Below are 22,756 nucleotides of genomic sequence, written 5' to 3'. Positions count from 1 at the left end.
TTTTATACCGCCCTCCCATACGGCTCAGTGAGGTTTTATTCCCAATTTTCTCTTGCCAACAGTTAAAGCCCCTTCTATTCCTTAATCCTAAATTTTAAAATTTTTCTTTGCAAATGCACTTTCAGCATTCACCATATCACCTAGCCATCATTCTTTGCTATTCAGTGTTCCCCCCTTTATTGCCAACTACATATTGTTTATCCATACTTTGTATCTTGAATTAGATTTATTTCTATCCTTTTGCCTTCCTGATCCTTACTTTTCTTTGTATCCTCCCACCTGTTCTCATGTTGTACTATGTCAGCCCACAGCTGACTTCCTTTGTTGCCATCTTTTTGAGCTTTGGGTACCTTGCCAAGATACTCCTGCTATCATTTGAGTAAGCTATGGGGTTTTAGTCCCTGCCTTAATGAATTCTCTTTCCTTACAGAAAACTGACTGAACATTGTGTAGCTATTAAGAAATCCAGAATTGCTTGCTTGTCACCGTGTGTCATTCAGGTTCTGTTTCCTAGGCCTTAGACTACTTGACTAAGCCCTTAACTGAGCCCTTTTGCCTGTTCTGCTGCTCTCTATGGACTGAGCAGCTCTGCCAGTGACCTTTCTGTGAGATTAAGGCAGTCCAGTCAATCATTATCTGTGGCTACATGATCACCACCATAAAATCACTGGTTGTGTTATCCTGTGTAGATAATAATCTATATTGTATCTTTCAGCATGTTCAGACCTTCACAGCAACAAAGCCTTTTAACAGTCCAGAGGTCAGGAGCAAGATTTTTTTCTTTCCCTTCTTGGTGGCAGTGCACAAAGGTCTCCCACTGGCACTGGGAAACACTTTTGAGCTTGGCACTTGTGGGAGGGTAGTTTACTCGTTAATTGAGGGAAGTGCCCCGTTTTAATTTTTTATTTTATTTGTTACATTTATATACCACCCTCCCTTGCGGCGCAGGGCAGTTTACAATGAAATATTTGTGGTACCGCACAAAGAAAGAATCATAAATTCATAACAATTATAACACTAGAACTTACAACATTTTAAACTATAAATCTTTATAACTTTAAAACTCTTCAGTCGAGTGACTGTTACCTGTACAGCTGTTGTTCAGTTCTTTCTTGGAGTGTTTCTGGATTGGGAGTTGCACTGTGTCTGTGGGGTGCGGTTGGTGGTGGGAGGGGCCTCTGGGCTCTAGTTGGTGGTTGTTTCATTGGCCTTGACCAAAGGCTTGGTGGAAGAGTTCCATTTTACAAGCCCTGTGGAATTGTTTTAGTTCTCACAAGGGCCCTGGTCTCTTCAGGGAGCTCATTCCATCAATTGGGGGGACAAGTCCAAAAAAACTCTGGCTCTGTGCAAGGCCAGCTTGTTGGTGTTTGTAGAGTGTAGCACTCTTTAGGGGGCATAGGTGGAGATGCAGTCTCTCAGGTACTCAGGGCCCAGGCCATGTATGGCCTTGGAGGTGATTTTCAGAACCTTAAGCCTGATCTGATTTTCAACTGGTAACCATTGCAGCTGTTGGAGCGAAGGCCGGATGTGAGCCCTCCAAGATATTTCTGTAAGAACACTGTCTGCTGCATTCTGCACCAGTTGTAGCTTCCAGATAAGGGCAGGCCCACGTAGAGCAAGTTGCAGAAATCCAGCCTAGAGGTGACCGTTGCTTGGAGCACTGTGGCTAGGTGTTCTGGAGCCAGGCAGGGTTGCTAGTAGCTTAGCTTGGTGCAGCTGGAAGAATGCTCACCATGCTATTCTTGTGACCTGTTCCCCCACGGGGAGGGAGGTATCAAAGATTGTGCCCAGGTTCCTAGCATGCTACTAGTAGTTGCATCCCATCCAGGTAAGGCAGTTGCACTTTCTTTCCAGGTTCCTTCCTACCAAACCACAGGACTTCAGTCCCTCACGACTTCCAGGTATCCAACTAATGAGTCTGGGGGTGAATCAGGGTGGGCATCCCTCAGGAGGAAGGGCTGGTGCAAGGATTTTCAGAATTTGTAACAAGCTCTAAACTGTGTCTGTTTTCATGAAAGAGACATTGTGTAGCGATGCATCATAATTGGTTTTTTCACCTGTCTGAGTGTGAAAGGTGAACATTCTTTTCATGACTAGAAACTGAAACACAGTAATACAGAAGAAGCAGTGGTTTGACGTATATTTTAATTGATTTTATTTTTAGAATACTAATAGAGCAACAGAAATTTTCATTGTTAGATAGCAAACAATATTGGAGTAGATTGAGACTAGTTTTTGCATGGTGGGAAGCTCAAATTTCCGTTAATCCAAGCAGCTTTCATAACTGGGGTAGGACTGTGAGAGCACAGAAAAGTGCAAGGTTGCCTTTACCTTAATAAATGTTATAGAGATGAATACTAATGGGAAGAGTTATTGGACAAAAATATTTAAAAGTTTTCAAATACTGGCTGAGATCCAGAGCTTTGGCATGCCTAGTGGAATTTTTGATTGTAAACAGGATTCTCATTCCGGATTGTAAACTGCCTTTCATCTTCCAAAAGAACTACTGTATGTGCCGGTGTATAAAACGACTGGGCGTATAAGACGACCCCCCAACATTTCCACTCAAAATATAGAGTTTGTTACATTACATTACGGTACTATGGGCCACTATGGGCAGCTATGTTTATCCCAACTGAAGTCACCCGGCGTATAGGACGACCCCCCCACTTGGAGGCATGTTTTTCAGGGGGGGAAAGTAGTCTTATACACCAGCAAATACTGTATATCATGTGGCCAAAAAAAGTGTTTATGAAGACCCGTGGGTGTACCCAAATAGTTCTGTCCTATTTTGGATCCTGGACATAAGGAGTTAACAAACAGAAAATATGATAACCACTAGAAGTTAAGCCCACTGTACGCTAAATACAGTGGGCCCTAGGAGCCTCTACCCCCGTCCCCCTCACAGTTGTGTGCCTGGGCTCACCTGTTGGGCTGCTGCCGACAGAGCAGGAGGCATGCACAGAGGAGGAGGAGGAGGAGGAAACCCTGAGCAGGCGGCTTTGCGGAAGCTGGGAAAGGTCGATGGGGCACGCAGGCAACCTAGGGCCGGGCTCCTGGGCCGCAGACAACATGGATGGGCGCTTCCTCCCCCCTGATCATCCCCCCACCCCTACCTGTTTCCAGCATGCATTGCACGGGGATGCAATGCATGCTGGGGCTGGTAGTCCAGCCACCGCCGGAGCGCAGCAGGCGCTAGTGGAAAGCTGTGGCGAGATGGAGGAGCTTGAGTTGGCGATCCTCCAGGTTCCTATTGCGGCGGCTGCTTGCTGGTTGGGGAGGGCGGAGCGGGAGAACGTCGGAGGTCAGCGGGAACGGCTTCTGCCGGGTCGGGCGCTCCCCCGCCGCGGCGGGGGAGCGCCCTGCCGGCAGAAGCCGGGAGAAGGTGGGAGGAGGACGGGAGCGGCTTCTGCCGGGTCGGGCGCTCCCCCGCCGCTGCGGGGGAGCGCCCGGGCCGGCAGAAGCCTGGAGAAGGTGGGAGGAGGACGGGAGCGGCTTCTGCCGGTTCGGGCGCTCCCCCGCCGCTGCGGGGGAGCGCCCGGGCCGGCAGAAGCCTGGAGAAGGTGGGAGGAGGACGGGAGCGGCTTCTGCCGGGTCGGGCGCTCCCCCGCCGCTGCGGGGGAGCGCCCGGGCCGGCAGAAGCCTGGAGAAGGTGGGAGGAGGACGGGAGCGGCTTCTGCCGGTTCGGGCGCTCCCCCGCCGCTGCGGGGGAGCGCCCGGGCCGGCAGAAGCCTGGAGAAGGTGGGAGGAGGACGGGAGCGGCTTCTGCCGGGTCGGGCGCTCCCCCGCCGCTGCGGGGGAGCGCCCGGGCCGGCAGAAGCCTGGAGAAGGTGGGAGGAGGACGGGAGCGGCTTCTGCCGGGTCGGGCGCTCCCCCGCCGCTGCGGGGGAGCGCCCGGGCCGGCAGAAGCCTGGAGAAGGTCGGAGGCGTCTGGGGGTTCTGCGGGGCCGGGCGCTCCTTCGCTGCTGGCCCGTCCCTGTCCCCATCCAACTGCTGGGTGCGACTGCTGGGGACTGAAGCGACTGCTGGGGGCTCCCTCAGGCGGCGGCCTGACGCGGTGAGAGGCGCTTCGCGCCTCTCGCCGCGTCGGGCCGGGAGCAACTGTGAGCCGCGCTGCGCGCGGCTCACAGTTCCTGGGGCTGGGAATCGGAGGGACCAATCGGCAGGCGCTTCGCGCCTGCCGATTGGTCCCTCCGATTGTCTGTCATGAGGAAGGGTCCAATCTGGACCCTTCCTCATCCCGGACTCATCCCGCCCCAGAACCCCTTACTGTTTTATTTAGTCCGTGGCGCCCGCGGCGCCACGGGCGGTTTACAGATTTGCCCCCTGAGATTCCACCTGAGAATCCAGAAGAACATCCTGGCTGCACCTTTCCACTCTTTGTAGGCAAAATTGACCGTGCTCTTGAGATCTATTAGACTCTTTAAAATTCTCATCTACCCACATTCATACATTCATTCAGTGGTTGAATCACTGCTCCTAAATATGCTGAAATCAAAAATTCCTGTATAATGAATTACTGTACCAACAGCCGCATGTTTGTTTGTTTTAAATCCACTGAAGACAAAATGGATCTTGCAGAACTCAGGTTCAGTCCCATGGTGCAGAACAGGAGCAGACAGGAGCAGATTTCCCCCTTTTTGTTGTCATAAAGGAAAGCTATGAAGAGGGGGGAGGTCAAGTGTTTTTATTTTTCTGGCCAGGTCATATTTGGAATCCACATGCTTTACATTTTTCCCATTTGACTGAAGTTCTTTCCATTTGAGTCATAGTGATCCAGTTCTAAGTGGTATATTTGAGAGTACATTTTTCCAGTTCTGTTAACTGTTGTTGTTGCGAAGTCGTGTCCGACCCATCGCGAACCCATGGACAATGATCCTCCAGGCCTTCCTGTCCTCTACCATTCCCCGGAGTCCATTTAAGTTTGCACCGACTACTTCAGTGACTCCATACAGCCAACTCATTCTCTGTTGTCCCCTTCTTCTTTTGCCCTCAGTCACTCCCAGTATTAGGCTCATCTCCAGAGAGTCCTTCCTTCTCATGAGGTGGCCAAAATATTTGAGTTTCATCTTCAGGATCTGGCCTTCTAAGGGGCAGTCAGGGCTGATCTCCTCTAGGACTGACCGGTTCACCTTGCAGTCCAAGGGACTCGCAAGGGTCTTCTCCAGCACCAGAGTTCAAAAACCTCAATTCTTTGACGCTCGGCCATCCTTATAGTTCAACTTTCACAGCCATACATTGCAACTGGAAATACCATAGCCTTGACTAAACACACCTTTGTTGGCAGGGTGATGTCTCTGCTTTTTAGGATGCCGTCTAAATTTTCCATAGCTTTCCTCCCCAGGAGCAAGCGTCTTTTAATTTCTTTGCTGCAGTCCCCATCTGCAGTGATCTTGGAGCCCAGGAAAATAAAATCTGTCACTATCTCCATTCCCCATCTATTTTCCAGGAATTGAGAGGGCTGGATGCCATGATCTTCGTTTTCTTGATGTTGAGTTTCAAGCCAACTTTTGCACTCTCCTCCTTCACCCGCATCAACAGGCTCTTTAGTTCCTCTTCACTTTCTGATATTAGAATGGTATCATCTGCATATCTAAGGTTGTTGATATTTCTCTCAGCAATATTAATCTCAATTAGTGACTCCTCTATCCCCGCCTTTCTCATGATGTGTTCCGCATACAAGTTAAATAGGCAAGGCGACAGTATATAGCCTTGCCGAACTCCTCAGTGGTCACTCTCTGTTGTTTTAGTACAGTTGATGCTTAAGCCTTTTGAACCTATTTGTGGAGGAACTCATCCCATGAACACCAAATATCGTGCTTGGAATGAATTATGCACATAAAAATTCTGTAACTATTTAGGCGCTATTCATTTGGTCCTGCATTTGAATTGTTGGAAGGCAGATGTGTTTATAAATATCTGTTATATTCCATTTAACATAACTATGTTCAGTTACGTGTATAGATACATTGCATATTTTAACTTGCAAGTCTCTCCCTAGGCATATATTTTAAAATAATTTAGTCTGGTACCTTTTCAGTTAGAATATACTCTGCAACTGAGAGATATGTGCCCACTAGACGTAACCCTATATATATATTCGTACCTTAGGACTATAGTTGCTCTGTGTCTTTCCATCTTTAACAATGAAAGATATATTATTTCTAGCTTGGGTAGAACTCTGACATTTGGTATATGTGCAACATTTCACATTTTGTTAGCAGAAAAGTTTTTTAAACTGCTGCCTATCAAAACCTGGAATGTGACATCTACCTCATTGTAGTTAAGTATTGTGTGCTCTTGTGGCAGGGTGTTAATGTGGGAATTTTCCCCCTTAACAGAATTTAACCAAGCTCTGATCAACGGGGATGTATTTCTGTATTGGCAGCTGGGAAATATATCCTTTAACTCAGGGGTAGTCAACCTGCGGTTTTCCAGAAGTGCATTGACTACAATTCCCATGAGCCCCTGTGAGCATTTGCTGGCAGAGGCTCATGGAAATTGTAGTCCATGAACATCTGGAGGACCACAGATTGACTACCCCTGCTTTAACTGATCTGCAATTCTTCTTCCTCAGCTGGAACAGCGAACAGGTATATATGATGTCTAAAACTATGGGTGTTCTCTTCTTTCCCCACTCTCCTGATAACATAGGCTAGCAGTGCAAATGACCCCTGGTCAAACTGGGACAATGCAACAACTGGCGATGGCTGGGCAGTGAAACCTGAAACTAGGCCAAAAAACAGTTCTTCCAACAACTGGGATCCAGCAGCATTTGGTCATCCACAGGCTTATCAAGGTCCAGGTCAGCTAAATGTTTCTGTAACTGTTGAGAATGGAGGTGGAGGAACCAGTAGGACATAATTTAAGAAAATGAGTTTGATACATTTCATAATTCTGCTAAAATCACCAGTAGATTCTTAATTGACTGGCATTCTACCACCTCCGCCCAGCCAAACTACTAGTGCCCTACCTGGCCCCGGAACACCTAGCCACAGTGATCCATGCGACGGTCACCTCTAGACTGGACTCTTGTAACTCACTCTACGCAGGCCTGCCCTTAGCCATGACCTGGAAACTACAGGTGGTTCAAAATGCAGCGGCCAGGATCCTCACAGCAACACGGTGAAGGTCCCACATACGGCCCATTCTCCACCAACTGCAATGGTTGCCAGTTGAATTCTGGATCAGACTAAAGGTTCTGGTAATTACCAGTGTACCTGAGGGATCACCTGCACGTCTATGCCCCCAAAAGAGTTCTGCGCTCCACTGCCACTAACCAGCTAAGGATCCCTGGCCCTAAAGAAGTCCGCCTGGTCTCAATCAGGGCCAGAGCATTCTCTGTTCTGGCCCCCACCTCGTGGAATGAGTTCCCGGAGGAGATCAGGGCCCTGACAGAGCTTAAACAGTTCCGCAGGGCCTGCAAAAAGGAGCTCTTCCGCTGGGAATTTGGTTGAGACCAGATGTAATCAACAGCGACTAAAAGGCCCCTGCTCCCCCGCCCGCCCCCTCCTCAGAATTCCACCAATATGCTCTGGACCTGTTTGTATTGTTGCACTGTTGTATTGTCTATATTGTTTATACTGTTACATTGTTATATGGTTACAACCATTAGTTATTATTGTAAAGTTATTCACATGTTTATAGACTGTTTTATGTATTGTTGTTTGTTCTTATGTAAACCGCCCTGAGCCTCCAGGGAGGGCGGTATAGATATATAATAAATAAATAAATAAAATTACATTCCATTAGTAATGCACATTACATTTATAAAAGCCAGATATTCGCTGATGCGACCCTTATTTGTTTCTGCTTGTGTTTCTTCTCTGTCTTCAGGTAATACATCTGTGTGTGAATATTGTATTAGGGCATGGTTAGGGTCTATTGGATGCCTTCTGAAGTGTTTTTAAAATAATATACACAAAGTGCTTTCTCCTTTAGCAGCTGCTGATGATGATGACTGGGATGATGACTGGGATGACCCTAAGTCTACACCTGCTTCCTACCTTAGTTACAAAGACACAGAGACTTCAGACCCAGCAGGGCTTCAGCGTGGGAATAGTCGCGGAGCTGCTATGAAAATACCACTTAACAAGTAAAGCTCACAGCACTTGGTGGGGAGTGGGTGGCGAATAGAGATGGTGGAGGAAATTGTGAAAACAGTTTTGATTTGAATGGGAGACTGTTGTGGTCACAGTATATAGGCCCATAGTCCTATAAAGCAGTTGTCCCCAACCCCCGGTCTGTGGATCAGTCGGGACCGGTCCACGGATGCTCCTTGTCCAACTCCCCGACTGCTGCCTCGGGGGCTGCCCTGGCACTCTGTCTCCGATTCACCTTTTGTGCTCTCCAGTGGTCGCCATGGCTGGGGCTCCCCCTTGGCGTGGCACTGCACAGCTGCTGTTGGCAGCACCCCCCAGGGGGCGGCAGGAAGTCAGGGGCGCCAGCGGGAAAGCAAGCAGAGAAAGGGGCTCAGGCGGCGGCAGCGATGTCCCTTGGCAAAATATCTAGATGAGGGGGGTGGAGGGACTACTCATCAAGTTTGCAGATGACACTAAATTGGGAGGACTGGCAAATACTCCAGAAGATAGAGACAGAGTTCAACGAGATCTGAACACAATGGAAAAATGGGCAAATGAGAACAAGATGCAATTTAATAGAGATAAGTGTAAAGTTCTGCATCTGGGTCAGAAAAATGAAAAACATGCCTACTGGATGGGGGATACGCTTCTAGGTAACACTGTGTGTGAACGAGACCTTGGGGTACTTGTGAATTGTAAACTAAACATGAGGAGGCAGTGTGATGCAGCGGTAAAAAAGGCAAATGCCATTTTGGGCTGTATCAACAGGGGCATCACATCAAAATCACAAGATGTCATAGTCCCATTGTATGTGGCACTGGTCAGACCACACCTGGAGTACTGTGTGCAGTTCTGGAGGCCTCACTTCAAGAAGGACGTAGATAAAATTGAAAGGGTATAGAGGAGAGCGACGAGGATGATCTGGGGCCAAGGGACCAAGCACTAGCGACGAGGATGATCTGGGGCCAAGGGACTAAGCACTATGAACTTAGGTTGAGGGACTTGGGAATGTTCAGCCTGGAGAAAAGGAGGTTGAGAGGGGACATGATATCCCTCTTTAAGTATTTGAAAGGTTGTCATTTGGAAGAGGGCAGGATGCTGTTCCCGTTGGCTGCAGAGGAAAGGACATGCAGTAATGGGTTTAAACTGCAAGCACAACGATATAGGCTAGATATCTGGGAAAAAATGTTCACAGTCAGAGTAGTTCAGCAGTGGAATAGGCTGCCTAAGGAGGTGGTGAGCTCCCCCTCACTGGCAGTCTTCAAGCAAAGGTTGGATGCACACTTTTCTTGGATGCTTTGGGCTGATCCTGCGTTGAGCAGGGGGTTGGACTAGATGGCCTGTACGGCCCCTTCCAACTCTATGATTCTATGATTCTACCCTCCTCCCCCGGGCCTCAGTAAAATTGTCAAGCATTGACTAGTCCCCGGTGATAAAAAGGTTGGGGACCACTGAGCATGCAGTTGGTTTGTTATGAAAATAACAGCTATTCAGTTATCTTTTGGCAGAAGAAAAAAAGTAGATAAATGAGTCTTTCTTCCAAACTCCAGTCTAAAAAAATGAATTCCAAATGTACATGCACATGTAATCTCGGATGTGATAACTTCATCTTTTGCTTTGAAAAGCCTATGTGATTGTCATAATCTGATAGTACTTTGTGAACACAATTTTCCATGGGAAGAACACAAGCTAAAATTGGTATGCCTCTAGAATAATACTGGAGGCTATAGATCGTTTTAGTGGTTTCATTGTATAGCTTGCTAATATTTTTTCTGGTGGGCTTCTGTTAGGTGCTGGCTTTAAAAAAAGGAAAAAGACAGTGTGGGTAGAGAAATATGTGACCAGTTCAGCTTGCCCTGTGGTAACTTGCACATTTCTCTCCACCCCCCTTTTTCTTTTCGCTCCCAGCAACAGCCTTCATTAATCCAGTTATCCAGCACTGCACTAAGAGCTACTTTTTTAATTCTAGAAAGTCAAAATAATTTGCAGTGTGATCAAATGGTATATGTGGGTGCAGTAGTACAGTGGTCCCCAACCTTTCCGAGGCTGGGGACCGGCAGGGCATCGGGCCGCGCCCCCGCAGACCGCGCCCGTGCGGGCCGCGCCCGCGGGCCGTGCCCACGCCGCGCCCGCGAGCCGCGCCCGGGCCGCACCCGCGGATCGGGCCGCACCCGAGCCGCGCCCGCGGGCCGCGCCCGCGGGCCGCGCCCGCGGGCCGCGCCCGCAGGCCGCACCCGCGGATCGGGCCGAGCGGGCATGGCCCGCACAGGCGCGGCCCGGCCCGGCCCTGATTCCCTCTCCCCGCCTCCCGCAGTAAGAAGCTTCCCGGGCCGCAAGCTTGCGGCCTGGGAAGTTTTTTACTGCGGGGGGGGGCGGGGAGAGGGAGCCGCGGCCCGGTGCCATGGCCTTTGCGGCCCGGCAGCGGGCCGCGGCCCGCAGGTTGGGGACCACTGCAGTAGTAGACAGCAAGGCTTCTGAGATGATAATCCTCTTTGGTGAATGCAAAAGATGCATTAATAAGGGGTCTGGAATTTGACTGTGGCACAGACTTCAGGAAACTGTAGCTTTCAGTTTATCAACTGACAGAGGAGAATTCAGAGGCTTTTTGGATGATGTTATTGTGGCAGTTGGTACTAACTGTTCCTCTGCACTCTTTGTTCTGATTGGCTTAGTTTGTCCAATGAGAGCTGTAAGCGCAGTTTCATGTGTTGCTAATGTAAATGTTAGGCTGCAACTAGATCATTTTGGCATTATTAGCTTCATTATTGCTTCATTGAGCTTGTCAAACACTGTGCCTTTGAGATATGGCTGGCAGTTCTGAGGCTGATAGAGGTCCTCTGAAAAAAGGATTCAATCAATTTATCTTTTTGATCAGATTTCCTGGATTTGCAAAACCTGGAGTGGAACAGTATCTGTTGGCAAAGCAGCTAGTAAAACCCAAAGAGAAAATTCCTATAATTGTAAGTTGTATTTTTAAACGTTTGTAGTAGCTGCTTGAGACATTGGTATAGGTGCTTTAATAAAATTCACACTTGGGTTTTGTGGTAAACGCTTAGGGTAAGCACTGTTTGAATATAAGATCCACTGGGTCTTGTGCATGCCATGTAACCTGATCATTGGCTCAAATGGGGCCTGTGACATCTCAGTCAAACATATACTAGACACAATTAACACCTTTAACTGTGATCATGGCCAAAGGTCCTTACAGCACAATGGGGGCACTTTCAGTTTTATTTATTTTGCTTCCTCACTTGTCCCTTCTTTTGTCTTTTACCCTGGCTGTATGATATTCTGTCAGTTAAAATTAATTTACAGACTTTTAATTACAGTAGATTTATAAATGAAAATTAGTATCCACTAAGGATCCTAAATGCTATGAGTTCCATTTGGCTGCAAAGTCATGGGAAACTTGTCAGTTGTTGACACTTACAAATATTAATAATTTGCAGATTTGTATTAATCTAGGTAAGATATTATTTGTTTAACCCTTGTGTAGCATGTTTACAGTTCATAATTTTGTGTGTGTGTTTCCACAGATTGGAGATTATGGCCCAATGTGGGTTTATCCTACCTCTACGTTTGACTGTGTTGTGGCTGATCCAAAAAAAGGTTCTAAAATGTACGGTCTCAAGAGCTACATAGAGTATCAGCTTACATGTACAGTAAGTACATACTGAACTTTTGCCATCAGGTGATGTCTCAGATATTTTGTTTATTGACGCATAAACCTATGTGGATTAGAATAGATTTTATGAGAATCCATTGAACAATTAAATAGCTATAATATTGGTATCAGTCAGTAAATATATGTTAGAGAACTCATAAAGAAGATGTTTTTCTGCCTGTTTTTACAGAACACTAATCGATCAGTCAACCACAGATATAAACACTTTGACTGGCTATACGAGCGTCTTTTGATTAAGTTTGGATCAGCCATTCCAATTCCATCTCTTCCAGACAAACAAGTTACAGGTAATTATTGTTAAAGAATTTTTCTTGGAAGGTATAATCTAGCGGTTTTTTTTGTTAATTTGTGAATTAGTAAAAGAGGCCTTTTTGGAAATTATAATATTTAAAACATATTTGACACTTGCCATATTATTACCTTTTAATAACTTGGATTAGCAGGAGAGGGGTAAAAATTGAGATAAAAGAAACTTCAAAGTGTTATTGATTTGTTCAAAGTAAATTAATATAGTGCAGGCTTTTACTTTTTCTCTTATGGCACATTTCCTGAAAAGCAGGCATTTTAATATTTGTTTATAAATCATTGTGGTCATTAAGTAAAGGACAGAATTCAAGCTGATCTTTTCATTGATTTCATTGTGTATTTGGCTAGGCTTTTTAGTGTAATTGCTACCATTTTTTCAAGAATTGTGACACTGCAAGTTGGAACTGCTTTTTTTTTTTTAGTTTGAGTATAGCTCACCATATAATGTTCAAGCACTATGTTGTGGGAATTTTTAGACACTCTTACAGGGATAGAGACTGTTCTAATTAATTGGCACCTCTTTCCAATTGCTCCACCACACCACCCCCTCAAACCATGATCTTCTAAGCAGTCAGGCATGCAGCCAACCACATGGCTCTGTGTACTGCTAAAATTGCAACAGCGTCCTGTATGAGAAGAAAACTGAGCATTGATGCACATACTGGGATGAATGCCGAGGAAACTGAAAAGTGAGGAAGTGATTTGATTATTCCTCAGCTAGCTTCGGGTTTAGAATTCTATCAGTATTTTCTTTACAGACTTTATGAGCTTAGAAGAAAACAGGATGTGGATTAATGAACCTTTTGAGCATTATACATTGGTGATGAGAAAATGTAAAGAAAATTATATCTCCATGTTATGCTTGTTTAAAATTTAATGTCATTTCTCATATAATATGAAGAAATGTCTGTATTAGTAAAGTAGTATTTGCAAGGGGCTATTCAGCGCCTCAATACAACAATACTGCCTGGAGTGTTGCAAGTGTATCAAGCAAATGATTACAGGCAGCCACAGGAAATGGTTACAACAATATCGGTGAAAGAAAAAACTCTTTGGCATGGTTGGCAAAACCAAACAAAAAATTCGAAGGTGCATATAGAATTTGCCGACAAGGTTCCGGTATTGTATACTTTGTTTCACCTTCACTTTTCCACAGCATATTACATCTGAAAGGATATGAAATGTAAAAAATAAAGAAAATACTAAGTCACTATAACCTATAAAAGAATAACTCCCCGTGCATTTAATACCGTCCAAATACTTACCAGCACAGGCGAAAATTGTAGCTCTCGACTAGTATGGTAACCTGCATTGCATGGATCCAGTCTGTTGCATTAGGTGGATCCACAAGCCACCCTAGTAAAATACATCTTTGCTAATAGTCCCCAGATGGATGGAGTAAGAGTTAAGCGTAAACAGCTGAAGTCAATCACCTTAGCTTTGGCTGCAGTCAAGCTGTCAAACCAGTTGTCATTAGATCATCTGACAGTAGTCAAAATACAAGTTTTAGATCTTCTTTAACAGGTCTCCAAAAGCAAAAAGGTATAGCAAAATGAAATATTTATATCTAAGAAGCAGACATCACAGTAATATACCATTTACAAAAAAACAGCTTAAATCAATCTCTGCATTAAGTGCTTGGGGCAGCAAAGTTCCAAGATGATGAATTAAAGATGCTTTTTTACATAAAAGTAGTTTGGTCACATCTTGTCTTGATGGATACAATGTTGAGGTTGAAACATATAGATAATGAAAAACTTCAAGTCATCTGCTTTATGTCCTGCCTCTGAAGTGAGGAACGATTGGAAAACACCGGTCCAAAATTAGACATGGACATTTGGACTCTCTTCTTGACTTCAGCTGTTCATATCATATTGAGTCCAAGGGTCAAAGAAATGGGACATTTAATAACCACTCAGATTTTCAAAGTCTGGGACCACTCGAAAGAGCTGAAGTGTAGCATTAGAATTCATATAACACATTAAGCAGTTCAGAAACTACATAATTTTTCTCCTTAACAATAAGCCATACACAGCAATATAGACAGCAGTCCCTAATCATTTATCAAAGCAAGTTTGTAAAATTATTTTGTACAATGCAGTCCTATTACCTACAGAGAAAAGCCATTTTCTGAAGTTAAATTTAATTTTAAAGCATTCAGTAGTATGACTTTGTAAATTCATAAATGCACTTCTGTTCACTTTCAGATATTTTTGAAGCTAAACTTTTTGCAACTAAAGTAACTCCCAAAGATAGAAAAGATTACTGGTGATTGATACAGCATTATTGTAGAGCACCATGCTTGTGGCAGAAGATTATTTCCCAAATTAGTCTGTACATTAAAAAGCAGCTTTTATATTAAAATCATAACTATGTTTGTCTTGATTGGGAAAAATAGGTATTACATATGAAAACAACTTGTGTTGCAGGGCGTTTTGAGGAAGAATTCATTAAAATGCGTATGGAGAGGCTACAAGCTTGGATGACCAGGATGTGTCGTCATCCAGTTATTTCTGAAAGTGAAGTTTTTCAGCAGTTCCTTAATTTCCGTGATGAAAAGGTAAGCCAAATTAATTAATTTATTTTAAAATCCACATGGGCATTGTGGTGGAAATACAGAGTAATTTGGCAGTGTCTAGGAATAATTTAATTTTTTTCTACAAAAGAAGAGCTTTTTTTTTATACCCCACTTTTCATTACCTGAAGAAGTCCCAAAGCAGCTTCCTTTTCTCACAACAGACGCCCTGTGAGGTAGGTTGGGCTGAGAGAACTGCTCTACAAGAACAGCTCTAGTGGAAGCGTGACTAGCTCATGGTCACCCAGCTTGGCTACATGTAGAATCAAACCTGGTTCCTCAGAGTAGAGTCTAGTGCTCTTTAACCACCACACCACAATGGCTCTCCCACTATACCATGCTAGATTTTCATTCCAAATAGTAATACATACTCTACTTTATGAGCAGTCTTTGGTTGCATAGTTTAAAATAAGCATGGCATTAGTATTCCATCACCTTCATCTGCCTTGCAAAGGTTGAATTGTTGCTAGAAGAGCTTTCCTACCATGGTAAAACTAATTTGTTAAGACTGGAATGCAGATTGCAAAATAATGTATGTTGAGCTAATTGTGGAATAGATACTGCTGAGAGGACAAAATAGAGGATTGGAGAAACATGACTGCCTCCCTGAGGTTCTGGGGGGGGGGGGACATGATTAATATGCTGTAAGTGAACCAGTTGCAAGGCCTTGATCCAGATTGCTCCTTGAGGTGCTTCTGAGGACTTACAATCTTTTTTTCAACTTACATTCCCCAATATCTCTTCAGAATCCATTGTGAAATTTCAAAGGCAGCAGGTGTGCAACAAGGAACCTTCTGCCTGGGCAGCTTTTCCTTATGCCTGAAAAATGTCAAGTTAACTGCATGGTACTCTTCAGTCATGATTGATTGTTGATCTGCACAAAGATCTTTTTAATTTGCTGTACAAGCAAATTGGAAATTAACATGATGCTCAGAGTAGTAGATGTTAATAATTTCCTGCAAAAATATGTTTCCTTTGTTGTCATCCTTTATTTTTGTCCTAGGAATGGAAAACGGGTAAAAGGAAAGCAGAGAAAGATGAGATTGTTGGTGTTATGGTCTTTTCTACTATGGAACCAGAAGCTCCTGACTTGGATATGATAGAAATGTAAGGTGTTAGATTCTTCCCCTTCAATAATTGATTGCAAAAATGCTGTCACCTTTTGAAAAGGCATGAATGTTAAAATCATAGTCTTGCATAAATAGACATTTTAAGTTATATCCAAAGCCTCCTACACTACTTAATGAAATGTGTAGACATTGGAGAGTTACACTAGCAAGCTAGTTGCTGTAAAACTCAGCTGAGATACACTCAAACATAAGATCTTTTTTACAATTAAAAGGGGCTAGTGTAGGTGTAACACTGCTGACATATATTTGCACTTGCTGGACAGAGAAGTTGATTACCGGTTAAATATTTTTGGGCTTTCATCAATATTGCCTGAAATCTCTTAACTGTGGGTAAGATATCCAGGAGTTGTATACATGTTTGCCTACTTTGGTTCCTTTCTTTTCATTGAAATTCTCTTGTCATCTCCAGTAACTGGCCATTGTTAAGCATTATATTTGCTTAATGGATTTAATCAGGGTTAACACAGCTAGTCTCTTCTTTTCCAGAGGTTGCAAACCATTTTCAGAGTTTTATTTCCCAGTGGTCTGAGGCTGGCAGGGAGCATTCATGAGAGAGAAGAGAGGGGCTGGGGGAGATAGCATGAAGTTCTGCAGACAGTTCCTTTTCTCGCATCCATAATTTAAGCCAGCATTCTCTGTAAAAGTTCATTCAACAGTTCCATAGGTCTTCATGGCATGTAGGAATTCAAGTGATCAAACTTTATAATATGAGGCTATTAAAATTATTCTTAAATTTGAAGAATTACATTCTGCTGCTTTGCATCTATAAAGATTTGTTTCATTAAATACACCTTTCATTTAAAATTGAAATATGTGATTTTTCCCCCTTTTGCAATATGTGTATTAAATTCAAAGATGTTAGCTGGTTTTATGTTGAGATATATTGTAATTGACAAAACCATTTGAACTTAAGCCAGTGTGCTGTTGCACCACACCGTTAGATGTTTTGCCAAGACAGTTTTGCCAATATTCTAGCTGTAAAAGAAAAGTGAATTACACAGAGGAGGTGGTACAAATATATGGTCTGCTTCCTATTCTAGGAAATGGGCAAAAATCCTCCCAGTCACAGTTATAAAATAAAGCTCACCATAGGAGATGATGAAAATACATTGTCTGAAATTGTGATTATGATGATTATTATACAGTGAACAGAAATGCGATGCAGTTGGTAGGTTCACAAAAGCCATGGATGATGGCGTTAAGGAGCTGCTGACAGTTGGGCATGAACATTGGAAGCGTTGTACAGGACGTAAGTGTTCCAGTGAATCTTTCCATGTCTTTACCAATGGACTTGTAAAAATTAAAATAAAATCCATATCCTGATTTTTCTTTAACAAAAACATTCAATCACTCATGTACTTATGTTGATATAAAATCTAAAATTCCTAAATCCTGTTTAAATTACTTTTTGTTTGCTCTTCATAGATGTTTGTAAGTTCTGGTTCTGGCTATCTTCCCTTTGATGGGAGTTAATAACTGATGCGTTGTTGCTCTTTTGTCAAGATTCTTGAATGTGGCCCAGAGTGTCCCATGTGTTGTACTGAAAACACTGAGGCAAATGGTTGGTTCTGCCATTTGTGATAGAAAGGAGTTCACTTAAATTGAACTTCCCCTTACCCTAGCAGACCCCTTGATGTCACGAAAAGACTCTTTTTTTAGGTTTAGGAGTAGCAGAGTTCCAGAACAAAATACCATCCAAAACGGGGTGGGGGAACTGCTCTAAGAGGGGCAGGATCTCTATTTTGGGTGGCGAAATACTTCTATTTTCCTCCTTCTTGCTTCAAACTCCCATGCCCATGGTGTTTTGTTCAGGTGTCTTTTCTGCCAGAAAAGGCTCCTTGTGCTGTTGGAAAGCTGTGTGCTTACTGTCCACAGTTTCTCCACAACTGGTATTTTCAGCAAATATGGTCTCTGACACCAATAACAGATTCTGAGATTGTTTAACTGCTCTGTACAAATAAAATGCTATTCCTGAAGTCTAAATTAAGTGATCAAGGCCAATAAATCAATGCCGCTGAAATAAGAGTTAGGTATACCTAGGTAGAATATAAAGGTACTGAAGAGACAGAGAAAAGACATTTTTTTTGGAAGGAGCTTTGGCTCAGTGGTAGAATATGTGCCTTCTATGCAGAAGGTCCTAGGTTCGATCCCTAACATATTCAGCTGAAATGATCAAGCAGCAGTAGAGAGTACTGACTTTGATTAGATTAGATTTTTACAATAAGGCAGCTTCATGTGTGTTAAAGCAGTGGTCCCCAACCTTTTTATCACCGGGGACCACTCAACGCTTGACAATTTTTCTGAGGCCCAGTGGGGGGAGTAGTTTACTCCTCTACTCTCAACCACTGCCCTAACGCTCTCTGATCGCTATGGGAATGTTTAAGCATCCCTTCAAAATAAGATACAGACATGCCACAACAATGAACATAAGGAACATTTTATTTTCATGGAAATTTTAACTCATGATAATGACAAATCAATGGGAACCCTGAGCTTGTTTCTCTGCAACGAGATAGTCCCATCTGGGAGTGATGGGAGACAATGACACCCGAAGTGTGTTGTAAAGGGCCGGGGGGGGGATGAAGTAAAGGGCCGGGGGTGGGGGGGAGAAGGCGTCCTTCGTGGCCCACCTCCAATTAGTCGATGGACCACATGTGGTCCACGGCCCACAGGTTGGGGATCGCTATGTTAAAGGACTATAAGAATGAAAATACGACTCATATTTGCAGTCATTCACTGTATCATTGCTGGCTTTATATAAAGTTCAAACCTGTTTTTCTTTCAGCATTACCCAAGGAATATCAGAAAATAGGAAAAGCTTTACAGAGTTTAGCACTGGTCTTCAGTACCAGTGGTTATCAAGGTATTTTTGTTGTAGCATTTTGATTTTTTTCCTTCCAAAATGTCTTGTGACATGCTTCTAGTACTAGAACTTCATTAAATTGTGTGTGTGTGTGTGTGTGTACACACACCATTTGTACCAAGTCATCTGTGATCCTTCCCCAACACAGTTCAGTTTGCATTAAACATATATAGCTAGGCAAAAACATTAGAAATCTTAAAGAAGCAATGGTTTTAATTTTATGTCCACTTAGTTCTGACCTCCCTTTGCTTGGATCAAAATTTAATCATATGGCACTAACAGACTGGCTATTTTAGCCTGTTATTGGAGTCAGTCATAAACTTGTAACTATTTCTTTGTGTGTACATATCGTAGAAAATTCATTAATCAACTTATAGAAGAATTATTAGTAAAGCCATTTGTGTACGCAAAAGTATTGGTACTATCTACTGGGTTTGGTGTGGGTTTTGCCAGGAAAACTGCTCATACACAAACATACATATCATCACAAATGGTTGCATACCTCTCACCATTCCCAGAGACCCCAGATATCTAATCACCAGTGGCTTGAGCAAGGAAGAATCTTTCCTATGCTACCACCATGGCTGCAAATGCTCCCAAAGCCACTTTGGAGCCCGCAGGGGTTTGTGAGAGCATCTCAACACACCTTCCCTCTGTCCTGCTGCGTGGCTTCTAGAGTTGGAGCTGGTGGGGGTGGCAAGCTACGTTGATGGTTGGGAGGCCTGGTCTGCCTCCTCCAATCTCCACTTGCCCAGCTTGGGCTGTGGGACCTAAAGTTATATCCACCTCCATGTAAAACAATCCTACTCTTCGCCTTCCCATCTCCAGTGTGGGCTTGAAAGCTAGATCATGGTCTCATTGCTTCTGTTTTCCTGCCCCCTTTCCGGCTGAGGCTTCCTTCATAGCATGCTTAAAGGGTAGAGTGTGTGTGGAATCCTGAGGAAGAGCTGCAACTGGACCTGAGTGGCCCCAATCTAAGCTAGGTCCCCTTCAGTGTAATAGAGGCAGCCATGCAGGTGCTGCTCTGAAGGACAGGAGATGGAAGTTGAGACCAGCACCTCCATGACGCCCTCTGAAAAGAAAGGCTGCTCCAGCAGCTCCTCCACAGAAGCCCCTCAGGCCAGTTTTCTTATTAGAATCATAGAATCATAGAGTTGGAAGGGGCCATACAGGCCATCTAGTCTAACCCCCTGCTCAACGCAGGATCAACCCTAAGCATCCTAAAGCATCCAAGAAAAGTGTGTATCCAATCTTTGCTTGAAGACTGCCAGTGAGGGGGAGCTCACCACCACCGCCTATTCCACTGCTGAACTACTCTGACTGTGAAATTTTTTTTCCTGATATCTAGCCTATATCGTTGTACTTGAAGTTTAAACCCATTACTGCGTGTCCTCTCCTCTGCAGCCAACAGAAACAGCATCCTGCCCTCCTCCAAGTGACAACCTTTCAAATAAAGAGGGCTATCATGTCCCCTCTCAACCTCCTTTTCTCCAGGCTGAACATTCCCAAGTCCCTCAACCTATTTTCATAGGGCTTGGTCCCTTGGCCCCAGATCATCCTCGTCGCTCTCCTCTGTACCATTTCAATTTTATCTACATCCTTCTTGAAGTGAGGCCTCCAGAACTGCACACAGTACTCCAAGTGTGGTCTGACCAGTGCCGTATACAATCGGACTATGACATCTTGTGATTTTGATGTGATGCCTCTGTTGATACAGCCCAAAATGGCATTTGCCTTTTTTACCGCTGCATCACACTGCCTGCTCATGTTTAGTTTACAATCCACAAGTACCCCAAGGTCTCGTTCACACACAGTGTTACCTAGAAGCGTATCCCCCATCCAGTAGGCATGCTTTTCATTTTTCTGACACAGATGCAGAACTTTACACTTATCTTTATTAAATTGCATCTTGTTCTCATTGCCCATTACCCCGCTACTCACCTCTCTCCAGTCTGATGAAACACCATTGACAACAACTCTTTGAGTGCGGTTCTCTAACCAATTCCCTATCCACCTGACTATCTGAAAATCCAGATTGCAGTCCTTCAATTTATCCATCAGAACATCATGGGGAACCTTGTCAAAAGCTTTACTAAAATCCAAGTAAATGACATCAACCGAATTTCCCCGATCCAGCAAACCTGTTACTTGGTCAAAAAAGGAAACCAGGTTGGTCTGGCAGGACCTGTTGGAGACAAATCCATGCTGACTTCCTTGGATCACCAAATTGTCCTCCAGATGTTTGCAGATCGCTCCCTTTAATATCTGCTCCATTATCTTCCCCACAACAGAGGTCAGACTCACTGGTCTGTAGTTTCCCGGGTCATCCTTCCTCCCTTTTTTGAAGATCGGAATAACATTTGCTCTCTTCCAGTCCTCTGGGACATCTCCAGTCCTTAAAGAGGTTCCGAAGATGATGGACAAGGGCAGTGCAAGTTCTCTGGAAAGTTCTTTGAGTACTCTCCGGTGCATTTGATCCGGACCAGGGGATTTGAACTCATCCAGTGCAGCTAAATGCCTCTCGACAACCTCTCTATCCATGTTAACCTGCCACCCAGACACTGTCCTTTGGCTATGGCCATCTCTAGATGTGCCTAAACACTTTGACCTGTGGGAAAAAACAGATGTAAAATAGGCACTAAGCCTTTCTGCTTTCTCTGCATCTTCCATTAGTTTGTCCATCCGCACCCAACAGTGGGCCTATTGCCTCCTTTACTTTACGTTTGCTCCTCACATAACTGAAAAATCTTTTCTTGTTACAATGGGCTTCCCTGGCCAATCTTAGCTCACTCTCAGCTTTGGCCTTTCTTATGATTGATCTACAGTGTCTAGTAACCTGTAGGTACTCTTCTTTAGAGCTCTGTCCTTCCCTCCATTTCCTGAACATTTTCCTTTTCTTTCTTAGTTCCTCTTGAAGTTCTCTGTTCATCCAAATAGGCTTCTTAGAGCTCCTGCAGTGTTTTCGTCTTTCTGGGATAGTCATTGATTGAGCATGCAATAGCTCCTGTTTGAGTAGCGCCCACCCTTCACATGCTTCCTTCCCTTCCAGCATTCTCGTCCATGGTATGACACTCATCATGTCTCTGAGTTTATTAAAGTTTGCCCTACGAAAATCCAACATCCGCGTCTGGCTACAAGCTTCCTTGGCTCCCCATCTCAAAAGGAATTCTATGAGGACATGGTCACTTCCCCCTAGGGTCCCCACCTCCTTCACCTCATCCACCAACTCTTGCCTGTTGGTCAGTATTAAGTCCAGTATGGCTGAACCTCTTGTGGGTTCATCTACCATTTGATAAATGAAATTGTCAGCCAGGCAGGTCAGAAACTTGCATGACTGAGGACGCTTCACAGAGTTTGTTTCCCAGCACACATCTAGGAAATTGAAGTCACCCATGATGACAAGGTCCTGCCGCTTGGATATTTTCTCAAGCTGCTCACAAAGTGCAGCATCCACATCCTCTCATTGGTCAGGCGGTCGGTAGCAGACACCAACCACCACACTGTTTGTTTTCCCCTCTCTTATTTTCACCCAGATGCTTTCACTGTAGATATGCTCTCCTTCACTAGAATTTCCTGACAGGTAAGCTCTTTCCTCACATACAGTGCCACTCCTCCACCTCTTCGATCTATTCTGTTTTTTCTGAACAGTTCATATCCATCCACCATTACATTCCAGTCATGAGAATCATTCCACCAAGTTTCTGTGATGCCTACTTGATCATACCTTTCCATCAGCATGAGAAGTTCCAGCTCTTCCTTTTTATTGCCCGTGCTTCGGGCGTTAGTATAAAGACATCTGAATCCTTTTACTTTTGGTTCCCTATGAGCTGGCCTTGCCGGTTGGGCTGCCTCCGATCGTTTTCCTTCCATACGCTCCCTATGTTGATCGTCTCCTTCCCCTAGTGGCTTTAGTTTAAAGCTCTCCTGATGAATCTCCCCAGGTTCCTGCCAAACACATTCTTCCCCAGTTTCGATAAGTGCAGTCCATCAGGTGCTAGTAGGCCTTCCTCAAGAAAGCCTATCCCATGGTCCCAGAAACCAAATCTCTCCTGCCGGCACCAACTACGCAGCCAGTGATTCACCTCCATTATCTTCCTCTCCCGACGCATTCCTCTT

The 22,756-nt window shown here is 44.3% G+C and overlaps 1 protein-coding gene across 4 annotated transcripts in view; it reads left to right on the top strand.

Annotated features, from left to right (window-relative positions):
- SNX9 (sorting nexin 9) overlaps positions 1-22,756 on the top strand; it is a 52,541-nt gene that overhangs the window by 21,389 nt on the left and 8,396 nt on the right. Inside the window, exons 5-14 of one of the 4 annotated variants that reach the window (XM_077348762.1) lie at positions 716-760; positions 6,655-6,805; positions 7,945-8,095; positions 10,957-11,041; positions 11,618-11,743; positions 11,936-12,053; positions 14,502-14,632; positions 15,651-15,754; positions 16,923-17,026; positions 18,563-18,640. In XM_077348762.1, coding sequence (XP_077204877.1) covers positions 716-760; positions 6,655-6,805; positions 7,945-8,095; positions 10,957-11,041; positions 11,618-11,743; positions 11,936-12,053; positions 14,502-14,632; positions 15,651-15,754; positions 16,923-17,026; positions 18,563-18,640 — 1,093 coding nt within the window. Of the gene's footprint in view, positions 1-715; positions 761-6,654; positions 6,806-7,941; positions 8,096-10,956; positions 11,042-11,617; positions 11,744-11,935; positions 12,054-14,501; positions 14,633-15,650; positions 15,755-16,922; positions 17,027-18,562; positions 18,641-22,756 lie in introns of all 4 variants that reach the window. The other 3 variants (XM_077348754.1, XM_077348769.1, XM_077348778.1) reach the window with 3 other exon arrangements.

This window comes from Paroedura picta, chromosome 1 (assembly GCF_049243985.1).
Source record: "Paroedura picta isolate Pp20150507F chromosome 1, Ppicta_v3.0, whole genome shotgun sequence".
In the NCBI taxonomy this organism is placed as follows: domain Eukaryota; kingdom Metazoa; phylum Chordata; class Lepidosauria; order Squamata; family Gekkonidae; genus Paroedura; species Paroedura picta.
Note: the sequence above shows the minus strand (reverse complement) of the source record. Positions and strands in the feature narration are given on the sequence as shown.